Source organism: Onychostruthus taczanowskii, unplaced genomic scaffold (assembly GCF_017590055.1).
Source record: "Onychostruthus taczanowskii isolate IOZ18803 unplaced genomic scaffold, ASM1759005v1 scaffold35, whole genome shotgun sequence".
NCBI classification, from domain to species: Eukaryota; Metazoa; Chordata; class Aves; order Passeriformes; family Passeridae; genus Onychostruthus; species Onychostruthus taczanowskii.
This window is the reverse complement of record NW_024500905.1, coordinates 4,119,184-4,143,655: the sequence shown is the minus strand read 5'-3', so window position 1 is coordinate 4,143,655 and position 24,472 is coordinate 4,119,184. Positions and strand designations below refer to the sequence as shown.

General features: G+C 38.4%; 1 protein-coding gene across 1 annotated transcript in view; it reads right to left on the bottom strand.

Annotated features, from left to right (window-relative positions):
- The window catches only part of GRIP1 (glutamate receptor interacting protein 1), a 209,007-nt gene that overhangs the window by 17,311 nt on the left and 167,224 nt on the right, over positions 1–24,472 (bottom strand). The window contains exons 10-18 of the mRNA XM_041411206.1: positions 23,574–23,729; positions 18,552–18,738; positions 17,056–17,201; positions 15,922–16,002; positions 8,561–8,630; positions 8,158–8,303; positions 4,135–4,279; positions 2,957–3,096; positions 2,602–2,790 (exon numbers count right to left, since the gene is read on the bottom strand). Coding sequence (XP_041267140.1) covers positions 2,602–2,790; positions 2,957–3,096; positions 4,135–4,279; positions 8,158–8,303; positions 8,561–8,630; positions 15,922–16,002; positions 17,056–17,201; positions 18,552–18,738; positions 23,574–23,729 — 1,260 coding nt within the window. The remainder of the gene's footprint in view (positions 1–2,601; positions 2,791–2,956; positions 3,097–4,134; positions 4,280–8,157; positions 8,304–8,560; positions 8,631–15,921; positions 16,003–17,055; positions 17,202–18,551; positions 18,739–23,573; positions 23,730–24,472) is intronic.

Sequence of the window (24,472 nt, the reverse complement as noted above, 5' to 3'; positions counted from 1 at the left end):
AATTATTATTTTGCAGAATGCATATGCTGAAATGACAGGAAAGCACACCTCTGAAGCTGGCTTCTCAAGAACTGTGGAAATGTCATTGTTACCATATCTTTTCATGTAGCCAGATTATTTGACCTAGATTATGTCTGGAATTAGGTATGCTCTAGAGTTTATCTTGTGAAAGTCCACTGAAAGCAAAATCTTAAATACATCTAACACTGTTCTCCTACTGTTTATGTCTCAGCTGCTTCTCTATTTAGTTCTAGATACTGCCACAATTTATCAATTTCCAATTTGACATCCTAGATTGAACAGTAGTGAATAAATCACGTGTTATGGATGTGTTAAATATGTGTTAACATGGTCATATGCAACATGCCCAAAAGTAAAGCTAACTTATTAATAAAACTGCTTCAGATGTATTGAAAAAAGTTTCCAAAGATGCATTAAAAAAATCCCATGAATGTGGCTTTTCATGTGCTCTTTTGCTAGGGCTCTAAGAGCCCAGAAAAGGCCTGTCTCACAACGGGCACACATTCCCAGGACTAATATACACCATCTCCATCACCCATTTCTAAGAGTCTCAATGCTGTGTAAGTGGCATCAGATGACTTTTATACCTGCAGAGTTTATTTCTTAGTGCTTTTATCATACTAGCAAAGCAGTACTTCAGTAGTACTTCTTTAACTGAAATCAGGTGTTAGTTGAATTCCAAGTAGGAAGCAGATTCCAAGTGATGTATCAAGAAGAACACATGGATCAATGGGTCACAAGCTGATGCTGATCTAGTAAGCAAAATCCATTATGGTAGAACTGATATACCTTATATATATATATGTATGTGTACATGTATGTATGTATATATACACACACACACATTTATATATATATATATATATATATAACATATACATGTAATATACTGCACCTTGATATATTACTTTTTTAGCCCTGTAGTTGGTGTTTTTTTTGATGTGCATATTGGATTAGGAAGTGTTATTTTGTTGGTGACTATCATCACTGCTGCCATTCCTCTAAAGAGGGTAATTTGCTTCCATGAATCAGTCTAGACCTGTCTCCCTCAAATGCTGTGTAACTACAGAGCTGTGAGCATTTTCCAGCAAACTGGCAGATATTAACACAGGAAAGGTATTGGTTGGGAAATGTGACTGCTGTGTGGTGAAGGCTCTGGATTACTAAAACAGAAACATAAGACAAAGGCACAAAATGGGGTATTAATTCAAGGAGAGAAAAGACAGCTCACCAACATTAAATTGGTAATTAATAGGATAAAGCATTATCTGGTGCTCCAGAAACATCCCCCCAAACTTCGTCTGTGCTTATTGCCAGGAAGGGTTTGGAGCAAAGCCAAACTCAGCTTGATGGGTCAAGACAGAATGAACTTTTATACAAATGGGGGCCACCACAACACCAAGGGATAAAGGCACAAATCTGTTTGCACTCAGGCTGTTTAGCAGAGGTGCCATGTATCCAGCCAAGTGTGAGCTGATTTTTTCAAGGGAGTTAAAAAAAAAATCTGCCTTGAGATACTGGTTCAGCTTTGACACAAAATCCAAATCATCAGGACTCTGGAAAGCATTCTGGGCTTCAATCCCTTCCACAGCTGAATAATTTGCTCCAAATACATTCAATTCATCCAGAAAATGAGAATTACCATCCTGGCATTTATTCAGCAATAGTTCTCCTTAGGACTATCAAAAATAGCAGAAGAAAATAAAATATAACTTATTGTGATAAACTGACCAACACAGTTAAGGAAAGGGGTCAAATTCATCCAAATTCCAACTCCAGTGGAAAAGTTATTTGAGGTAAGGATCAATCTGTCCAAGTACCTCCCAAGTAATGGGAATACATGCTTTTCTATAGAAAGAAACATTTTAAAAGAGTTAAATAAAACACTGAAGCTGCGTGTAAGTTACTTGTCTTGCTATCAAGAATATTACAAGATGTCTATATCCTTCACTGCCTAAATAAACATGTGTTACAAACTGAAATTATTTAAAAATCCTATCTAAAACAATAGTCAGAGAGAGGTGAAAAAATTATCGTTATAGAAAATCATGTCTTTAAATGGAATGATTGTTTTGACAGCTGAGAGTTAGGTGTTAATACTGCAGGAATGAGGAAGAAGCAAAAGATTTACAAATTATAGGCAATGACTAATGTTGCCCTTGAGCAGTTTATAATAAATCTGTTGTCATTTAAAAATTAATGCATATGGGCATCAAACTCATGAACATCTCCAGAGTGCTCTGTGCCTTGCATTGATCTGTACTTGAAGGATAAACTCATTTAGTTGTGGATGAGCTATGGACCAAGCTATTCAGATGTCAGTAAAGCTAACAAAAGCCTGTTAATGTATTGATAAATGCTTTGTAACACATCACATCCTCATGAAAGAATGAATCTGAGGCCAGCCAAGTACAAGAAATCATGCTGCCTGCCGAGATGTGTGGTCATAATGAGACAGCAGCGCATTATAAAGTACAGGGTTAAAAAGTACAGATAAAAAAGTTCTGCTTAGGGCAAAGGAAGGTCAACCATGAAGGCAGTAATTCCTGCTTTAAATGTCGATTGTGTTTTTGACAGTACCTTGATTTCCAAAGCTGGTATCAATACCAGAGCCATCCCATGACTCCACTGCGCTGTCGACACTTGGGACTGCAGTGGAATAGATGTCTGAGAGCTTGCCAGATTTCTGTGCAGCAGAGCTTTCATCTTCAGCATCGCTCAGCTCACTCACGTGACCCACAGGCACAGAAAATTTCTTGGGACTGGTAGCTGAATAGGATTATATAAAAAAGGTGTTGATCCTAGATTTATTACAGTTCTGAGAATCTGGTTTTTACTCCTGACACCAAGCTTTTCCATGGATGGGCTAAATGCTTATTAATCTGCAGTAACACATGCATTAAGGACCATGGATGGTACCCTTGGCCACACTCACCATCTGTTTGCTTCTTGATTTTCAAGGTGACAGTTTCTCCTGCCATCTGTAACAAATGAATGGCTTCACTCAAAGGTTTTCCTTTCAGACTGCTACTATTTATTGCTAGGATTCTGTCTCCTATGTGAATTGCCCCAGTCCTACAAAAAGAGAGAGAAATAAAACATTGAGAAGAGAGTGTAAAAGGCAACAAAGGCAATTTCTTTGCATTTTGGAGCATTAAAGTCTCATCTCCCTTTCTTTCTTTTATTTTGCTTTTATTGCTGTGTCACAGAGTAATTCTTTTGTTAGAAATGCTTAAAGCAAGTCACCTTTGTTGTAGTGACAATAGCAGAGCTGAGGCATGGTGTGGATTTCTGTGTCACTGTGACAGTTGAATTAATCACCTGTGGATGATACTCACTGCAGCCCACCTGCTCAAGAGACAGCTTACTAAGTCCTAAAATGAGTCAAGTTTCTAGAAGTCTCATAACATAAAAAAAGCAGTGCAAGCAAGCAACCAGCTATTTCACAAGCCTGGCCTTCAGGATTGGTCAATCAAGAAAAGAAAATAAATTATTTGTAAATGGTTCTGGCTGTGCACAGTATCATGTTTGTGTGCTGTACCTTCTCTCCAAAACCACCACCAAAACTGAAACCACCAAATTTCAACAACTCAACCAATCTGAGAAATAAAGGAATGACAGAAATCCTGATCATTTTCATTATTCTCTATCTATCACTTACCACGAGGAGCATTTCTGCTTCTCTGATAACGCTTCCTATGGTGTATGTAAGTGCACATGCAGGTGCAGTGGCAGATAAGTGTATGATGAGTTCAGATAAACCTGCACACATGAAGTGCTTTCTTTGCTTATTGTACTATATAATGCTGTTGGTTCTAAAAGGCTGCTACAATGTTCCTGAGACTCAAACAGCTCAGTTTGATTGATTAGGTTTTCCTTAGTGATCTATAATAAGAATCACAATCTTCTGCCTTGTATAGTATGTACATCCTACTCATGCTCCTGGAGCTTGGCAATGATCAAAAAACAACAGCAAAAAGATTATGAACTCAGATTTGGAGAATAACAAAAAAAATCCATTGCTAACCCATGAAAATCAGGGTTTTTAGGTGAACAAAATGAACCTCTATCTTGACAGAGAGAACATTAAAAATAATTTTCTTTACAACTTACCTTTCAGCTAATCCTCCTTTTGTAAGGCTGGAAATGATTATGGGATCAAAGGGCTCTTCAGTACCAGAGATTGTAATTCCAAGAGGCCCACCATAGCGCTTGAGCTCAACAGTATAAATAATTGCTCCAGAGCTCTCCTGTTCATCTGCAATAAATACCAAGGGGATGCAATTGGTTTCTTATGAAAGAAGGAATGAAAAAATAGCATATTCAATCTAGTAACAGGTAATCAAACAACATTATCAAAGGGTCACATTTCAGATACAATTCTTAATAATATTCTACTGGATTATTTTCTAAAAAAAAAAAAAAATTACCTATTATGCAATTTTTTATTGCCAAAATAAAAAATACTAATATTGATTTGTTTCTTGAACTGAATGGAAAGTATTTAAAATTAAAGGTAATTTGAAAGTTTTAAACCCAAACTTTCTTAAAAGAATTCTGGGAAAAGTCAAAAGTCATTGTAAGATGAGCAGCCATATTTGTAAAATAGTTCATGTTTTTGATGGACATATTTTGAGCTTTTTGTAACAGAACCAAAAATATCTTCTGTACACTGAATTATCAACGAAACTGAATAGTAAGTCCATTAGATATTATTTCATGATACCGCATGAAGTAATTTTCATTATTTTGAAGTTTTATGTCACCAAACAATTATCAGAACTGGAAAATAATCTATCACTGAGTAAACTTAAATACAATGTATTTCCTTAAACAACACTCAATAGGCATTGCACCAACAAGATATGTGCCTGTACTTATATAATGCTCTTTACATATTATTAAAAAAACCCCAACCACAGCAAGAGAGCAATCAACTGCAGCATATTTTCAGTTGTGAAGTAACATTTTAAAATTTAAAATGCCAGAATTCTCCTCAAATCAAAATAACAAATGCTTTCTAGCTCATGTTCTGACATTGGAATTCAGCCAGGACAACTGGTCTGGTGGGCAAAATTTCTCAGATCTGTGGGTAATGACATTTTAAGCAGTTCAGTGAATGTGGAAAATGCCTAGGATGCACATTCCATAAATGTTACTAAAACTAAAACAACTTAGAAAATTCAAAAGCTATACTTCCTGTTCCTGTAGATAGAAAAACTTAAAAAAGCCCCAAACCTACATCACTAGCAAAGGCTCAAAGAGTTGCTTCCTTCTAATACTGAATGTGTTACTTTAGGCAGAACTGAAGGAACACTAATATCTTTGAAGGTACTTTGTTTCTTCCCAACTTTCAGAAAATGGAGATCTTCAGCCCCCCACCTTCCCCTTCCACTCTTCTATTTCCTCCTTGGTATCCATGTACAGAAAATGCTACACACAGAGAATCAAAGAAGAGAAGAATTAGTGGTGCTCATTCAGAAAGAATACAGGGTTTTGGTGCCTGCTTGGGGCATTGCCATCAGTGTTTTGGTTCACATCAACTGCACTTTGTCTGACATGCTCTTTCCAGAAGCACGCAGCTCCCCAGAGGTCACTGCAAGCCCCTGTGTGGCACACAGGGGGCTAGCTGCCCCTGCACAGCAGAACAATGGAGCTTTGCTTGCTTAAAGCATTTATGGAACAATCACTAATCCCTTGGGGTCTAATGCTGGCGCTGCTCATCCAGATGTGGCACAGACATGGTACAGGACTTCAACTGGAAGGTGAAAAGTAACACGCCAAGCTAACTGAAGATTAATAGCCAGCACTTGCTAACAAGTGACACAACACTAACATTTCTCTGCTATAAACACAAAGTGAATAAAAAGTTACTAACAATCAGCAGCCCTTCCACATGAGAGCTGGAAGTCTATAGACCTCAGTGAATGACTGGAAAGCAGACTGGTCCATTATGTCTATTTTCTGGTTAGCTGTAGGTCAGAAAATTATTGGCAGGATGTTATGCTGAGCAGAATGTTGGAGCTATCCAAGAACAGGGCATACATGTGGTCTGAATTCACCAGGAAGGCCAGTTCTGCCATGTGAAAGCAAAGAATGGTGATATTCAGGAAAGGGATCTAGCCATTAGGTTAATCAGGATTTACAATTGTCCTCAATTTGGGAAGCTGGCAAGAAGAAAAGGAAAGAGAAAAATTGCTGGAAACATACCTCCACCTGGGGAGAAGATATAACTAAGTACTATGGTATGGGTCTCATGTTTTTGAGGTTTTCCATCTTTCTTTTCTTGTGATGCAATTCTCGTGGCTAATTCTTGGAAACCACATTTAAAGAAAGTAGATCCTCTGTGCTGCAGTGCCTCTGCTCTGCCCACTGGCCTCTTGCTCATCAGAATAACATCTGACCAATACAGTGACAAGGGCAAAGAGCAGCAGGGGCTGGGGAGCACCTGACATGCATCATCCTGCCGCGGCCTCAGCTGCACGCTGGCTTGGAGGAACACAGCTCGGAGACTCCCACTCCCTGCCTCACCCTCCTCAAAAAAGCATGCAGTGCAAAATAAAAAGAAGTTTAAATCTTAATCTTATTCTGTGTTTCACAAAACATTTTGGAGTGCTCCATGCCTACTCATCAATCAGCATTAGGCTTTTATTTTCTCAGGGAATTTATTATTTTCCTCTGTTGAGTCTGAGCGGCACATTTCTTCCTTTGTGAGGAAAAAAATCTTTGGTAAGTAAATTAATGGCAAACACACAAATAATTATTTTAACTGATATATACTTTTTATTACACCTTTGCTACTGTTATGCCACTAAATATTTTTTCTTTAACATTTGAGGAGACACTCATTTTAAATTTCAAAGTACCTGAAATCTGCTGTAAATACTTTCATTTATGCTTTGACACTTAGTCAACTCTTACAAGAACAATTTGTGTAAAGAATTTTTTTAATAGGTTTCTGAGCAGCTGTCCAGTTACACTTGAATCTGTTCAGTTACAGCAATCATGTCTGGATAAAACACTGTAGTTGTGTGAGAATCTTGATATAGATTTATATCAAACAATGTGAGTGTGTAAGAGAAAACTGTGGTATAAAAATCCCACTGAGACTAAAATCTGTTCCAGATACCATGGTGTGCAATACCTAAGAGTGCCAAGATCTTATTTTCCTTGAGTGGAGACCGAAATCCCCATTTCAATTACAGTAACAATTTGCACAAGGTACTAAATGCAGCTGCCTTTGCTTTTTACTGTAATACTGAGAAGATACTTGGTTTGCTTTCAAAATCAATTAGGAGGGGAAAAGAAAAAGGAAAAGAGTCTTCTAGTGCAACTCTAAACACCACTTCAACAGCTGCACTTAATTTCAAATAATAAAGTGTAGCAGGTTGTGCCTTTTTTCTGTGAGATTATAAAGAGCTGAAGAGAAATGAATCTCCAGTTTGTGCTTTTGTGTAACACTGTAATGTAAACACAAGCAGTAATAGTAGCTATAACTGTCTTACTTCCTTTGCACTACAATGCATAACAGAACTCACTTTATTACCTCCAGGTAGAAAGTCTGCTCTTACGGAATCCACAGTGGGGAAGACACAAGGTGACTATCAATAGGTGTAGGTATCAAAAATTATGGCAGGTCCATTATTCTCTTGGGCTGATCAGACATGGCTCCTCCATCAGATATCCAGCACACTGTGTAAAGTACTACTTACCTTTGAGCATGTTAAAAGTCAAATTTTTAAGTTTGACTTAAAAGCACACACTACACCACTTTGCTGGAGAACTGAAGCCTAGGGATCCATCCTTTACTAACCATTATGCCAATTTTAAAAGCAGAGAAAATCCCAATACTCCAGTAAGAAACAGATCATGTTGTTTATATGGCTGCACCTGAGGGCCAATTGTCCTTTCAGTGAACTGAAGACCTAATTTTACAGTGCAGCTCCTGCAAGCAATATAGTCAGTGAGAAAATTCAACACTTTATATACCATTAAAATTCTTTTTAGGTGACATTTTCTGATTATCATTAGCATAAACCAGACCATGTTCAGAAAAAAAAAATCACTAAAATTGAAAAGAAATCCCCTATGCTCTAGAAATCCTGAAAATGAATCTGCAATAGTCATTGCTGATACCGGAATTATCTTCGTCTTTGCGGATCTTTAACTTTACAAGGTCCTCACAGTGCTGAAGGATCTGGACAGCATCTTCCATTGAGCAGTTGTCAAGTCGAATATTATCTATTGCCAGCAACTTATCACCCAGTTCAAGTGTCCCAGTTCTGCACACAAGCAAACAAGCTTACATGAAACTCACGTAACATTAAAATAAAGGTATCTGGAAAGGTCTAAACATTATTATAGGAACAAGATGGATTTTTTGAACAATTATTTCTTAATATGCCTTCTAGTTTCTAACTTTTCACAAAAGTATTTATTTAAAAAAACCGCACAGTCTTTTACAAGCTTTCTCTGTTTAACTTGAATTTGGCTGGTTACACATATAAACAGATTTTTATTGGGAACTCTAATGTCTTACCTGTGAGCAACACTTCCTTTCTTGATATCAGAAATAACCAGAGGGTCCCCTGGTTTTCTACTTGATGGAGCTGTAATAAAGAATATATACAGACATTTGCTTTTGTTTCTAGACATGCACATGGACTAATTTTGACCATAAACCAATACTTCATACACATTCTTTATTTGCATTATATTCCTCTCCTACCCCTAAACTATCTGAACTTCAGGTGAAAACAAACACCAGCAGCACTGGACACTCCTCAAACATTAGAAAATCTCAGAATTGCAGTGACTGGTACAAAGTGAATTTAGCCTGGTATGTCTGAATTCAGGACTGAGGCATGTGAAGTCATCACAGTACAGCTCCAGTGATCTATCATAAAATTCTGCACAGCTGTAACACATAGGGAAGACTTTCTGCCGTAACAATCTTTCAGTGCAACTACTAATGATGATCTTTTCCCATATCCATGACCAACAGAGCTGCTCTGGCAAAATATCTAGAGTGAGCTAGTCCACATTGTTTCCATCTACTTCTGTCCCATCCAGTGATTAAGGCAGAGGTATGAAGGTAATGGGTTCTGGCTGAGAAGCAGGAATCCACTTCCCAATAAAGGAGATGCTGTGGACACACCCCACAGGGCTGACACACTATTACCATGTTTGCACAGGTGTAGCTTACAGCACACGGATGTTTGCTTCACTGTAACTTGCAGCTTCCTTGGAAGCAACCTGTGCCTCTTTCCATGAGTAACTCTGCCCCCCTGTGCCGCTGCTAGACCTTAACAACTGTGGACTTCTACCAACTTTGTACCTACTAGAAGCCCTGCAATTCCAGTTAGTTTACCAAAACTCCCACCAATCCTCTCCTCACACACTTATCTCTTTTTGGAAGAATCTGACATTAACAGTCACTTTTTCTATCTGTCCCTCATGGTTAAAAACATGCTCTGCTCTTCAATGCCAGGCACTGCAATTCTTTACCAAGTCATGCAAAATTATTTGACAAGTTTTCCTTGGCCAGGAAATTTGGTCTGCAATTTTGCTTGACTTTTAATTGCCTAGGAGGCAGTTAAATACACCAGAGGAAGACAACAGTGATCACTGTCTTCTTTCAGAGGACTGGTTCTTGAAGTGGCTCCACTAAATGCATTGTTTTGGAGGGTTCATCCATTTGCTGACACAAGACTGCACTGTAGATCTGATGTGGCAAGCAGTCAGCTTAGAATTTGAGGGTGAGGAAGAGACATTGTTAGATATCTCTGTGGCACATGCTGTCTACTTCTGGGAAGAGTATCACCTACAGCTGCTCTGTGGTGAACACAGAGACTTTTGGGACTGTTAACAAAGAGTGTGCTGATAATAAAACATTGCCATGTGGTAAAATGCTCTCAGCTCTCCTGAAAGCACTAATTAGTTTTACACATTAAGTGTTCTTCAACTGCCCCACACCATTCCTGCCCTGTGAACTCAGCCCTCTGCATCCTTTCACAGAAGGTACGTTTCCATCAGGCTCCCACGCCTGAACTGACAATCACCCAAAAAGCTGCCCTTATTGGAGGATCACCTACAAAATCCTGATCTCAGTTACTTTAGCAGCTCATGAATCTTCTCTCTGATGCAAAATGACAGATCTTCACCTCCAGCAACCACATGGTAAATTAATAATGACATTTCCAACAGAATATGCTAACAGGTCTTGTTAACCTTAGCTGCCCTGGCTGAGACAGCCTTTGAATGTCCAAAGGAATTGTTCAAGAACTGCCAAAGAGCCATATTTCAAATGCAATGTGAAAGCCCAGAAGACAGGCATACAAGGACTTTGAATAATTTTTAGAAATTTGTCTAAAACAGCATGCTTTCAGGAAATGATTATGTTGCAATTTAGAGAACAGTAATTAACTTTTTGCAAGATATGTTATTTTCGTAGCTTGTTTCTCATACTTTCATGTCATGGGTCAAATAAATTACAACACCATAATTTGCTTGAATCCTTTGGATTTGTTTTACTAATTAGTATCTTGTTAAAATTTTAGAGTATCACTTTGGTGATTTTTTAATTCTGTGGTTTTACTCTCTGGGTTGCCTTATTCTGAGGTTATAGGCTACCCACTGCAGACTAGGGTCTGAGTCTTGAAATACTTTTTATGCAAGTGTCTTTCAAAATTACCAGAACTTAAGAAAATAGTCCATTATTGTTGTAAAAAGAAGAGAGGAAGAACAACAATTAGGGAAAGAGCAGAGCTCAAAGAGCAGAGCCACAAAGTACATGTGGATGCAAAGATTATGATGCTGCACACAAAGTTACCACAGTTTCAAACTGAGGAAGTGTGAACCAGCAGTATTTAAAGAGTTCTCCTGGGCTATTATTTGGTCTGGAGAATGAAAGCCTTTTTGTAGGCACCAAACAGCTCTGTGTGAGATGAATCCCCCCATACTGAGAAGCAGATACACCACACTTCATTTTGTTATTGTTCAATGCTCATGGCATACTTCCTACAAATTATTCAAGTTGTGTTGCAGAGATAAAATCATGAATTTTCCCCGGAACATTTGTACCTTTTTGCACATTACTATAGGCTAAGATTGCCACCAAACACTGGTGAACAGATGCTGTCTCCAGCAAGAAGATTGAGTACTACCCTGATTTTACAGATAAGCAAAGGAAACAGGAAAATTTTGGTCAAAATATGACAGTTTTCAGTGAGCAATCTGAGATATCCATGCCTTTATATGTCACAATAGTTTGTAGAATATAACAGCTTCTATGTCTGAAATACAACTACTAGCATTTTCAGCAACAGCTGCAGATGAGTAGCATTTCTGAGTGCAACCCCATGATCTCAATATTTCTGCATAAAATCAAGCAGCCACCTGTGGAAAATCTCCACCCCCACTCCCAGAATGACTTGTCTCAGCACAAGTCTTTTGCAGAGAAAAGAAAAACCACCCTAATTTCTCCAGGGTATCATTAAACCACCTTGACCATGAGATTGCCTCCTTTATCTTTCTGCAATACTCCATCTCATTCATTATGCAGCCTCCATCCCCTTTGTTACACACCACTGTTTCATCTCTCCCCAGACAGCAGAGAAACCAGAGATCCAGTGGGAAAGCAGTATTTGACCAGTTAATATATCCACATCAATTAATGCAAGCTTGAAGTGACACTGTACAGCTTCCAGTCTCTACTTCAGAATTATTTCTGGTTTTAAGAGGCCGTTATAGATAAAGCACCTTACCACTCACCCATGTCCCGCCTTCTTGTTCAAGTCCCAGCTGCCCCTAATCCTGATCACAGTTCAGTCTCTCCCCTCATTTGCTATCTCTGTTACAGCTTTCCACTTCTTTCCTCTCCTTGTCCCGTTCTGCTTGTCCAGTGAAGATCTCATCTTTTCTCCTCCCTGTTCCAGCAGTTAGACTTGTTCAGCTTTTGCAGAGACCTTAGAGTCTGCATGAATAACTGTAAGTGGACTGAAGAGTGCATGAAGTTACTCTTCCATTCAGTACTCAGAAGTTACTCATTTCAGTACTACATTCAGTGTTGCAGCTAAACGGCTGCTCTTAAGCAAGTTGTCGTCTGTCTTTAAATTACTATTTGATCCTGGGTCTCCATCTCAGGCCTCCACCCTATTCTACTACACTTACCCAACCACTTGAAAGTAAGTTCAATGAAGTAATGTCAGTTCTGTGTATCAGCTGCTCCATTACATTAAAAAAACCCTCAAACAATGCTCCTTTCTTATTTCACTGCTAATTTAAACACCCCCCCCCCCCCCGCAGTGACTGCAACAGATTTTGGGGTGCACATCTCACCCACCACCCAGACAAATCTCACTACTTTCAGCATGGCTTCAAACTTTGGAGTTTTATCAAACTCTGAACAAATGGAACAAGCAAAGGAAAATGCTCATGTTATGGAAAAATACTTTTTATACAAAGTCAGTCTATTTATCCACAATGCTGGTTTACAGCTACTAGACATTTTAAGGAATAGCGTGATTAATAAATAGATGAAGGAGCTTTTTAAAATTACACTGATGCAGCTTTTTTGTTCCTTAAGTATTGATTCATGTGGAGCAGCTGAGAAATCTGTTGATATTTTTCTGTCTTGAAAATAATTATTTCTGATGAAATACAAAAGCAATAAAGCAGACTACAGTATAGTAGACTACAGCTAGTCAAAGTGACTCAGAGAAACTGGTGATAGTTTGGGTGAGATTCTGATATTCTTACCAGCTTTGCAGCTTCTTATTTCTTGAGTAATCCCATTTGCTTCAGAGAGATTATTTATGAAGCAAGGTGCTGCAGTTCATTACCAGTAAGGATATCAGAATCTTACATAAGACAGAAAAAAAGAAAAGGAAGCGGAAGAAAACCCAAAAAACTGTTAACTACAATTACCAGAATCCACTAGTAAGTCATTTTACTGGACATCATTCAATGTTCTTGACAAAAAAATAATTAGCCTATGATAAAGTAGCCAGTTGCCTCAAAAACCTTTAAGAAAGGTTTTTGTCTTTAAGAAGAAAATCTATATTCATTACATGGTTTAAAGTCAATGTCAATGTCAAATAAATTGAAACAGCTTTGAGTACCACTAGCACTACTTGTAAAATGTTCCTTCTTCTAGGGAATGATTCTGCTACAAAAGCATAATCACATGCACAGGAACATTCCCCTGTGCTTTATTTGGATGATATAATTTTAAGAACTGAGACCTTCTACTTGCTCTAATCAGATAACTGGGTGTGAAACTAGTGATATGTGAAGCATTAAATATAAAGTCACGTGTATTTGCAAAATATGAAAATATGAAATAAGGACTTTATTGAGTGTAAGTATTTGTCATTGGTAAAATTAGACAGATATTGCAGAGGTAAGGGACAGATGATAGGACTGCAATGTGTGTATGAAGGCAGCAGTAGGCAAGACCACTATACTGGGAGACAGAGAACTAACATGAACTATCCAAAACTCAGGGCCCTGGACTAACATTAACAACGATGCTCATGAAACTTTCTTCTCTCCAGCTTTTAAGGGGTTATGCTATCTAAGGGGATTTTTAAGGTTTTCTGTTATTTTTTTCTTGCATTAATAAATCTGAAACTAAAGAAAATCTCTTCTCCTATTACAAGCTTATTAGTGTTGTGTGTCACCTCTGATATGCCTTCAATAAAGCAACTGGTTGTAATTCTGTGCAAGCACTCTTGGTGCTTATTACCACAGAAAACAATTCCAAGAAAGAGAAATAAATTCCTCTTCTAGGATCTCTGACTCCTAACAGCTGACCTAGAAGAACTCTTGGACTTAAAAATAGACAAATGCTCACATGCCAGCCCAAAGTCAAGTTGCACTTCCTGTCTGACAAAAAATGTCTGTCTTGTCTGTCAGATTAGGTAATTTCCTGACTTTGTCACACAAATCCCAAACTAAATAGGGGATATGGAAAGTAAGAAAGGTGCTTCTCTGTAATGTTTTAATAGCACTTTCTCATTTACCATTAACTCCACTAAGTTGAGAAGGAAGAGGATGAAATAGGTCTCTAGCCCTTTTAAGAGATCAAGCTCACAATGAATCCGATCACCTCCATCTCCCCTGCTTAAGACATACCAACTCTGCCAAGTTTCCCTTAGTATTTGTTTCTTAAAAGAAATCATATACCTTTCTGAAAATATCAGTAATCAATGGCATGCTAATGTCCTAAAGTGTCCTGACAGAAATTTGACAAAATGAATATAAAATGCTTATATTCTTCAAATCAAACTGCCTTATCTAGCAGTTAATTAGGTAAAACAGAACAAAACACTGAAAAGCAAGCATGACATGCAGCAATTCGAGACTTCTATCAGTTATTAATATAAACCCTTTAAAACCATGTAAATAATTTATCCTAGATAAATTGTATATTAATTAAATGCTATTATCGAGATTATGATGTATAAGAGATAATTTAATTTAAATATTAAAGATACTGCAGTATATTCACAAGAGCAGAGAGCTAAGACCAACCACATGTTACTCTGATTATATAAAGCACTAATTTTATAAAGCACTTATTTTTTGGAATTAAATTCCAGATCAGTAAGGCATGCAAAGTTTGGAAGAGGAGTGCTGAAAACTAAATTTCAAGAAAATTAGCTTTCCATTAAAAGTTTATTCCTACAGACAAAAAGAAGTAGATGTCTGCATTCCAAAAACAACAGAAATCAAATTACTAGTAAGATCATATATTTAAATAACCTTACAAACCTTTAGCAATCTTAAGAATAACATGTAAATAGAACAGCCTCGCTCCAAGTTTTCTCATTTCTCAATATTTTCATGTGCACAGATACATGCACAACTATGATTTTGCTTCTATTATCACATCACATCTTACAGAGTCTAACAGTCACTCATTCAAGTGTGCAACACAAACAAACAGGCCTGCAGTGGCTCTCATTTTAATCCTCAGCACTGAGATCCCTGCTGTACTTTTGATTAACCATATTCCACTGTGCTGGTAAAAGCTTCAATAATAGAAGACAAAGCACAACCTTCCCACAAGACAGATGAAAAACTCCAAAGGAAGACTAATAGGCTAAGAAAGGCCACAGCCATAAAAGAATGTTAATTCTGATGACACCAGATTCTGCAGTGTCAAGCCCATTAACTTTGATATGGATTGTTTTTCCCTCTGTCAAGAGCTGAATTCAGTACGCCGGAGTTCACCTCGTCAAAATCCAGTTCTAACACATTGCTTTACTGTCTCCTCACAATGTAAGTATAGGAACACTTTTAATTTCAAACCACAGCAACAAATACTTTTTGAGAAACAGACTGATGCAGGCTCTTGTGACTTTCTTCAGCAATCTCCGCAATCCCCAGTGAAAGGGGATTTTGCTGTGACCCACACATTCAAGACTGCCCAAAAGTTATAGAGAATGAGGATGTATCTGGGTTCTGAAGCAGAAAATAACACCAGGTATGTGGATCCTCTTGTCTGTGAGACCCTTCAGTGGGGTTCTGTTCAGGAGCCTGTGAGGGACCATGACAGACTCTGCTATAAACTTCCTAGCTATGGAAATGCTTTTGCATGGACTTAATTCTGCTGATTTATTTATTTATTTATTTAATTAATAACTTTAATAGGAGTTAAATACATACTATGCATGTGAAGGAATAAGTCAAACATTAGATTTGGCAAACTTCTTGCTTTGTTAACTACTCAAAGGGGAGTATAAATATATTACAGAACAGTATTTCAAAATACTAAAATACTAGAAAAAGGAAAAAGAAGTTTATACCAAAAGAAATGTTAGTCTGCAGCTACAAGACCCACTATCTGCAGATTATCCCATAAACATGGTCTGAAAAATAAGCCCCTGTACTTACAACTTATAGTGATGCCAAGTTCCACATTATGCTTCTTTGGTAGTTTCACATGAAATGTTCCACTGCTTGGTATAACTGATTCTATAAAAAAAACATTAAAAATGTTAGATAATTTATAAGGCACAGCAATTCCACGAGCATGGAACTATGCATGTAAGTTGATGAAATCACATCAGAGTCCCAAGGCAGGGATGAAACATGGGTGCTAAAATGAAGGAGGTATGATTTATAACTCTACTGGTAATTTCACTGTTACTCAAATTTTTAAGGTTTAACTGAATTTGTGGAGATTGCATGGGCCAGCAGCCAGCTGAGACTGCAGGTTTTTAGCTCATATGCAAGTTCTGTGAGCACATGGGAAAATTTTACTGCTGGCAGACAGCTTTTAATTAAAAGGACAGGAGATTGGGTCGTAAGGATTTCTGACCTTTGTTGCTGCAGGACTAACACTTATTTTTAACTGCCCACTAAGGTACCTGCCATGGGTTTAACATCTAACAGGAAGAAAATGAATCCATGTGGTGCACACACACATATATATATCTATATAATATATGTGGTGCACACATATAATGTGTACTTGATATACACAGTTTGATTTCATGGGTATATTCTGCATGCTTAAACACATTACAGAATAAAGGAATGCCATTAATAATAATATTCACCAGAAAAATTCACAATTATACTTCTGGCCTTTATTAATTAATTTTCTATTATTTTATTTGGAGATACTGTAAGTGAAACACCTCAAGAGTTTTTTTGTTTATCCACCCTTTTAAATAATTTTCTGTCTTGCGAAACATTTAATTATTTGGCCTGTAGAGGATTTGTCTCTGTTTAGCACAACATTTCTACCTCAGGCCAGAAAAATGTCTGGAAATAACTCAGAGGAGAGACACTCACCAGATCTTAATACAGGACTTGTCATTTCTATTTGCTTTCAGAAGTAGACTGCAGGGCTGTGTGAAATGAGAAGGCTGTACAAGAAACCACGTTTCAAATAAGTCACTTGAAAACTGAATGGTGTAGATGTGAGAAGAAAACCTCTACCTCAGATGCCTAACACTTGCAATGTACTTGGGATTTATTCCTTCATTTTTCTTGCAAGACAGAATAACAGGACATTCATACCTGCAACATCAAATTCTATTTCCAAAGTGACCTTGTTGGTGATAGAAGAGTCTCTGAGCAGTTGATTGGCCTCATCAAATGTGCTGTCTTCTGTTGGGATACCATTTATTGACACTATTCTGTCTCCTATTTGCAGCACCCCACACCTTGGTACAAAACAATACAAAACAATCATCAGATGTTCATGTTACCAGAAGCAGCAGTATCACAGAATCACAGAATCATTTAGGTTGGGAAAATGCTTTAAGGTCACTGAGCCCTACCATTAACCCAGCACTGACAAGTTCCACCCTTTCTGTGTGGAATTGCCATATTTACATGTCTTTTAAATACCACCAGGAACAGAGTCTGAACTTCTTCCCTGGGCAGTCTGTTCCAGTCCTTGACAACCTTTTTCATTGAAGAAATGTTTCCTAATATTCAATCTAAACCTCCCCTAGCTAAAATTGAGGCCATTTCCTCTTGTCCTGTTGCGTGTTATCTGGGAGAAGAGAGCAATCCCCACCTGGCTACATCCTGTTTTCAGATAGTTGTGGGGAGCTATAAGGCTCCCCTCCCTTTCCTCCAGATGAAACACCCCCAGCTCCCTCAGCTGCTCCTTCTCAGAGCTGTTCTTCAGCCCCTTCACCAGCTCCACTGCCTTTCTCTGGACACATCCAGCACATCAATGTCCTTGATATAAAGAGGGGCCCAGAACTGAGCACAGCACTTGAGGTGTGGCTTCATCAGCGCCAAGCACAGGGACATGATCACTGCCCTGGTTTTTGGCTGGCCACGCAGTTTCTAATATGACCCACCTGATCAAACACCTTCAACCAGACCCTGAAGGATAACTGTGGCATAGCAGCTCGACAAGCTACCTAGGCACAGAGGCTGCAGCCCCTTTGTACCACGACACCATCAAGCACTCCCAGTATGGGTCATGCCCTCCAGGTGCTGGGGCCCAGGAAGAGGGGTCCCAGCTGCTTCCACCCCACCCATGGACATCATCTGTGCCTCTGACCCTGGGCTGCAGGTGAAATGGCAGCTGGTGCTTGTCTGTGCAGCTGCTATCATTCTCACGACATGATTAAATACATATATAAGCATAAAAATGTAATTGAAATAATTAGTAAGTCAAAATTCTGGTACTCCCTAAGATTTGATTCTGTACTGAAACTGAACAGAGCTGGATATAGCTTTCCCCCTGGCACGCTCAATTATCACTATTTTGACTCCACTGATTTTTCTGATTTTTTTGTTTTGTTTTATTTTGCATTAATATAGCTTCCAGCCCCCTTCTGGAGGACTCTGTATGGTCAGAACACTGGTGCTTGTCATTCTTTTATAGCTGATCAAGTGCATGAAACACCATTGTCAGAACAGAAAGTGTATTACTTGCCCCACTCCACTGAGCAAGGCCCTGCAATTTGTCACAAACTGAATGAAAGCAACGAGCCCAAAGCACCCAAGGAATTCTCACCGAATGTATTCAGCAGTCAATTAAAGAGGCTCACCTTTCTGCAGGACTGTCAGACTCAATGTAGGAAATGAGGGGAGGAGAGGACAAGGTCTCGGTAGCGAACACGCTGCCCTGGAGCTGTATCCCAAACCCCACTATGGGGTCAGCTGTCAGCACTACTTCTGTGGTTTCTGTGTGGACGACCTGCCCAGCCAAACCAACAGTGCTAGAGGCTAAAGACACTATAAAACAGAGCAGACCAGGAGGAAAGACATTCATACACAGCAGAAGTTCCATTATTTTTTAGAAAATTGTTCTTTACAATACATCTAGTCAATGAAATGTCTGTTTAAAAGCCAATTTAGGCTAGAGTTTATAAATTATGTACAAACAGTTATGGCATATAAGATAATAGAAAACATCTGGCTGTATGCTGGAATGCAAAGACATAGTTCTTGTTCTGAGTAAAATAAATGTGTTTGATATCCCCACTCCAAAAATCTCAGGACATCCTTGAATTCTGTTTGCATTAGGTTGGAGGCATGGATAAGCAAAACTCCAACAGGAACTAAGGGAATTGGAGGCACAAGCCCAGCTGTTATTCAGGCACATTCCTCTTTTGAACATCTCACAGCCATTTATTGTTGTTAGCAAAAAAGCACATGGATCAGGCTTGCTTGCAGGAAGTAAGGATACCTTCTTGTACATGTTTGCTATAAGTCAAACACGTCAGGCTAATTGGTTAATGTAAGGAAGTTGAACAAACCACTCTGTTTTGGCAACCAGTGTATCTCAAGGCATTGTGAGAAAAAAGTTCTGTTGGATCTCTCAAAGCCACTGGGGGACCCTTCTGTGAGAAACCTGGGCAGCTACTCCTGTTCCCCTGCTTTACTGACACTTCCGCAGTACAGATCAAGACAAAAACAACAGTGAGATTCAATACAATTACCTGTGAAAGGAGGAGACTGCACCTTTGCCTCCCTGACCTCTGTCTAAATGTCTATTGCATTATGGTTTGAATTCCCCCAGTGACAAACTATTGCCTTTCATGTCATATGCATGTCTGCTAAGAATTAGGTAAAATGTCATCGTTTATTTGAGGGATAGTTTACCTGTGCATTTTTTTTTTCTCTTACATGCAGGAAAAAAATTTTGACATTATAGGTAATATTAGCAAAACTGTAAAAAGATGTCAGAGTATACATATAAGTATTTTCCCACACTATGGGGTTGCAACTTTTGCTCTACATCAGTTAGTATAAATCTGATTGATGTGGCACAGTTGGCAATGACAGTTCTTTGCAAAATTTTCACTTGCCAAAAACCTCACAAGTTTCTGTTTTCTTCCAGCAAAGCTCCTTCCCACTCTAAAACTGCCTCTTCGAAATAACTGTGAATTCTTCCTCATATCTTGTTTTAAGTTTTCTTTCTAAGAACTGTGCATTATTTTAGATACTCAATAGCTTCCTTCTTACTCTTTCTTTTATCTGCACTCAATAAGATATGCTTACACACAAATGTAAATACTAAAAATCTGTTCTTAAAAACTTCCATCAGCTTTAGCATTTACTGCATGTGAGAAATAGGTTTCTCCAGCCCTCATTGCTGCAAAGGCTAAAATATGATGAAACCAAATAAATTAATATAATACCTAAGACACCTTCTAGAAACATCCTTATTTAGGGCAAAGGAAAGTTCAATTTTCTCTTTCTTAAAGGTCATATAACAATTACTTGTTAACTTCATCTCTATTTCCCATTGCTTATGTCTCTATTCCCTCCATGCAGCAGGTATCTAGTTGACTCTGTAACCTTCTTACTCTTTTTATAATGTCCTACCAGGAACTTAAATATCTCATAAAATTTATTTCAACTTCCAGGACAGTAAAAGTTTTAATTCACATTGGGAAATGAAGTCACTATCTGTGGGATTTAAAACTCACTCTGACAAACATTTTGATGATGCCAACACTTAAATACGACAATTAGGAACTTCCACTCAGAAAGAAAAGGAAAGAGAAACAGAAACAAAAAAACCCCTCAGAGATGAAATCATCCTTTCCTAATCATGTAACAAAAGCTATATCCTAAGACTCTAAACACCAAAGGTACCCAAACCCATGAGCACGTTGGGGTTTGTAACTCAGCAGTAACTGTAGCAAGAAACACTGGCATTTTTTGGCTCTTTGATGGATTAGAATTTTTACAGGCCAGGAAGCAGCGCTGTTGATTTCAAAAGGGGACATGGATGTGTTGGTATTTCCAGTGAACACCGGCTGCTATTGCTAGGGGTACGTCCCAGCATACTTGTATAGTCCTCCTCTAACTCTTAGCAACATTCCTGGGGGCCAGTTTGCTATATGCTTTGCAGATATGTAAATCATGATTGTGAATTTTAAGATTATGTACTTGTTACTTTTATGCCTGCAGTTATACAAGAAGCAGAACAAGATGTGCTTCAAGGTGCATCTATGGATTACTATACCTCCAGTCTTCCACTCTGACCCACAAGAAAGTGAAAAATGTTCACAAAACCCTCTCCAATTTCTATCAGATATGCAACCCTAGTAAAGTAAATTGATATAAATTATGTCTCTCTTCCAACCACTAATAGGGACCTGTTACAAAATACTTCAGGATTTAAACTCTAACAAAATAATAATCTAAGCGTTTCCACAAAGAATCCCACACCTTAAACAAAGAAACAAACAAAAAAACAAAACTAGAGGAAGAACAAAACCTGAAAACAAGTGGCATAAAAAAAGCTTGTAGCAGCAGGGCATGCCCTCACTTTTTACAGTCACATATTTAGGAAGATCTGCATAACTAATGCAATGATTGGTAAATCATGACCATAAAAGTCTTGTAACCCCTCGTGCCATCACACTTCATCTTCATGAATTATGCCATGATCACATTATGTTGTGCAACTATTCCTAAATAATTTGCAATGTAAACTTTATAACAACCTACATATTTTTATTCCCAAGTAACATTCTAAAATATTTATTAAAATTTACCTTAATAAAACTCTCAAATGATCCAATTAGCTTAAAGAAAAAAACCCTAAAATTAAGACTGTGCTACTCCTTTTCCATGAAAAGCACAGCAGTCAATCTACCTGGTTCTCACGAGTCTCCCACAAAGGGAGAGCTTTTCAAGCCTTGTCAATGGACAGTGGAAATGTACAGGACTGGACATTCTCTATCCTGGTCCACTGCAGGACATTCAGAGCAGTGTGGGTCTCTTAAGTTGGCTGTTACTGCTGTCACAAGAATGGGTATAAGTCTACTAACAGAGTAAGGAACTCTGCATGTGCTGATAAGCAAACTCACAAAAAGAGCAAACAAGTCTGGCTGGCCAGCCAGCTCCTCTGAAACACGTTGCAGTTCAGGGCTGTTGATGTAGTCACAGGTTGTAACGAGGCACTGACCACTCAGTGATGGGGCCAGTTTCAGGTATTCTGTAATGCTCTATATCAAGACCTCACAATGTGAATGGGTAATAAATGAGGCACAACTAAGCCTTCTCCTAACTTCTCCTATCTAGAGATTTGTTTACTCATAGCAGCTTGTCATCCCCAGGGCCTTCTGACTTGAAAAATCTTTTAGGTGGGCTGCAGTACTTATGTGACTGTTCCACTTAAATGCCACACCACTGGCCTTGTTTTGAGTCTTTGCAAGATAACATGGACAAGGCTTCCTTGAAGGAAAAATATCTGAAAAATTTAACAATGCAAGTTACAGTTGCATCCAAAATCCATAAGAGGATTGGCTTTGATGATTTCATCCTTTGTTGAACAGCTACAATATAGCACAATTGATGAATGATTTTTTGCATTGATTTTATAATTCAAATAAATTACTGCTAGTGTAACACTACTACTGTTTCTCACGTGCAGAGAAGAACATGTATGAGCTGGACCTCTACTGATACCACAGCATGACAGACACAGTATCCCCCCATGACCCAAAAGAATGCATTAGAAGCTAAAATGTCAACAGATGAGCTGTTAAAAATGGCTGATCAGATTAAAACCAAAAAATGCACTTACAGGCAAATGTTATGCAAAAATATGTGCTTTACAGAAGAAATAAGAACAAGCAAGCAACAAAAACTGCAAGAAAGCAAAACCTCAGTTCCTCTCTAATGTATTCTCACAGTTCTGTAGTGACTGGCCTTAGAAGCTGCTTGTTTGCTCTGGTTTTACTATGACCATGGGGATTCCTTAAAACACAGCAGCAAGTGCTGTAATGTGCAGCAGCTCAGTTCTTTCAGAGTGGACTTCTGAGCATTGTTATCTAGAGCGAATGATTTACAGAGCAGTTCTCACCTCCCTGCTCTGGAGGAACTGAGCTGCTGTGGATCGCACAAGGATGGACAAGCCAAAAGAGAGATGGCACTTGCATGGAGCCTGGGAAAAAATGCACTGACACAGCCACACTCTTTCCAGCCCAGTGAATACTTAGCAATATGCAAAATGGAACAGCCTGAATAGATCTGTTCTGGCTTGGGAAATGACTGACTCATAGGCAATCCATGCTTTGAGTTCCAGAGAGTGGTCAAATGAGACTATTTAGTCTTCACTGTAACTTGTTGCTCTTCCTCACCAAAATAACTGTACAGGTCATGGTGTAGCTGTAAACATTAGAACTACCTATGAGGTGCTGTGGCAAGCTCTGCCTTCCCTAATGTGACAGCTGGTTGAGCTTACCAGCAATCTGTTTTTGGCTATTCAGCTAAGAATTCTATTCCCTACGGACACTGGAAGAGTTAAGAAAGGAATTTTAAAATCACTTCAGTAATGGTTTAACAAACTCTTCCAGCACTGTCTGAAGAAAACATTCCTTTATAAATTTCAGATGAGATGGCTATGCTGCATAGCATCTCCTCATCTCATTTTAGCATGGAACAAATATTTTTACCATTATATTTCCCTACATCTACCAGAAACTCTCTCTCCTGTCCAGAATATATGTGTATTAATTAAAGTACTGTGCAACTTTTTTTCTGCATCTTCCCCCTCCTCCACCCATTAATTCACTGCACATTTTTGAGCAAATGCAGTTACCACCTACAGGAGCTTTTGAAGTCCTTCTTTTTCATCCTCCGCCTCATCATTGTCCCACGTGGGCTGGTGGAGTAGAGGCTGCGAGGTAAGGTCCCCATGTTCAGGGAACTCAGGCTGTATGCACTCATGGAGGTAGGAGAGAAGGATGAAGACACCAGAGCTGCTGTAAGAAATCAAACACTTGGCATACAGCACTCAGTCTTCACAGAAGAGCGCGGCACACGCCTGTAACTCATCAATGAATCAAACATTTTACGTATAGGCTGTGTACGATGCACAGGAATGCTTTGTGCATTTCCAATAACAAAGACATTAAACCACACAGGTGACCCTAGGAAAAAGTAAAGCCAGCATTTCATGACAACAGTTGCTGGAAGCTAACAATGATAATGTAGACACAAAAGATATATTCATAGTGTACAACTTATTTTAAGAAAACCATGTGAAATTAAATTTTTCAACACATATCCCCAAACTAATGCAAATCAATATATCTAGATACACTGATTTTAGAAATGCCTTTTTGTAGTAGGTAATTTCTGACAAAGATTTGTAAGCAATGCTTTGCATTCAAAAATCATGCTTTATATATACTTTTCCAATCCAATGGTCCACTCATACATAGAAGAAGAGCTGATTCATTCAGAATTTTCAAGCCTTTTCCTGTCTACAAAGGCTGCTTTGTTACAGAGCAGAAAAGGTGTAAAATGTCAGAAATAACCTTGGTATGGCTATGAAAAAGTGTAGCATCCGTAAAACTGAAAAGGTTTTAGAGCCTGAAATGGGAAAAGTATGAGTGAAAGAAGAAGGGAGGGAGCAGGAGGAAGAGGGAGGAGGAGGAAGAAGAAGAAAAGTGAGTATGTCAGCAGGAAAAGGTGTGGAACATTACGAAGGCTTTTTTGAGGA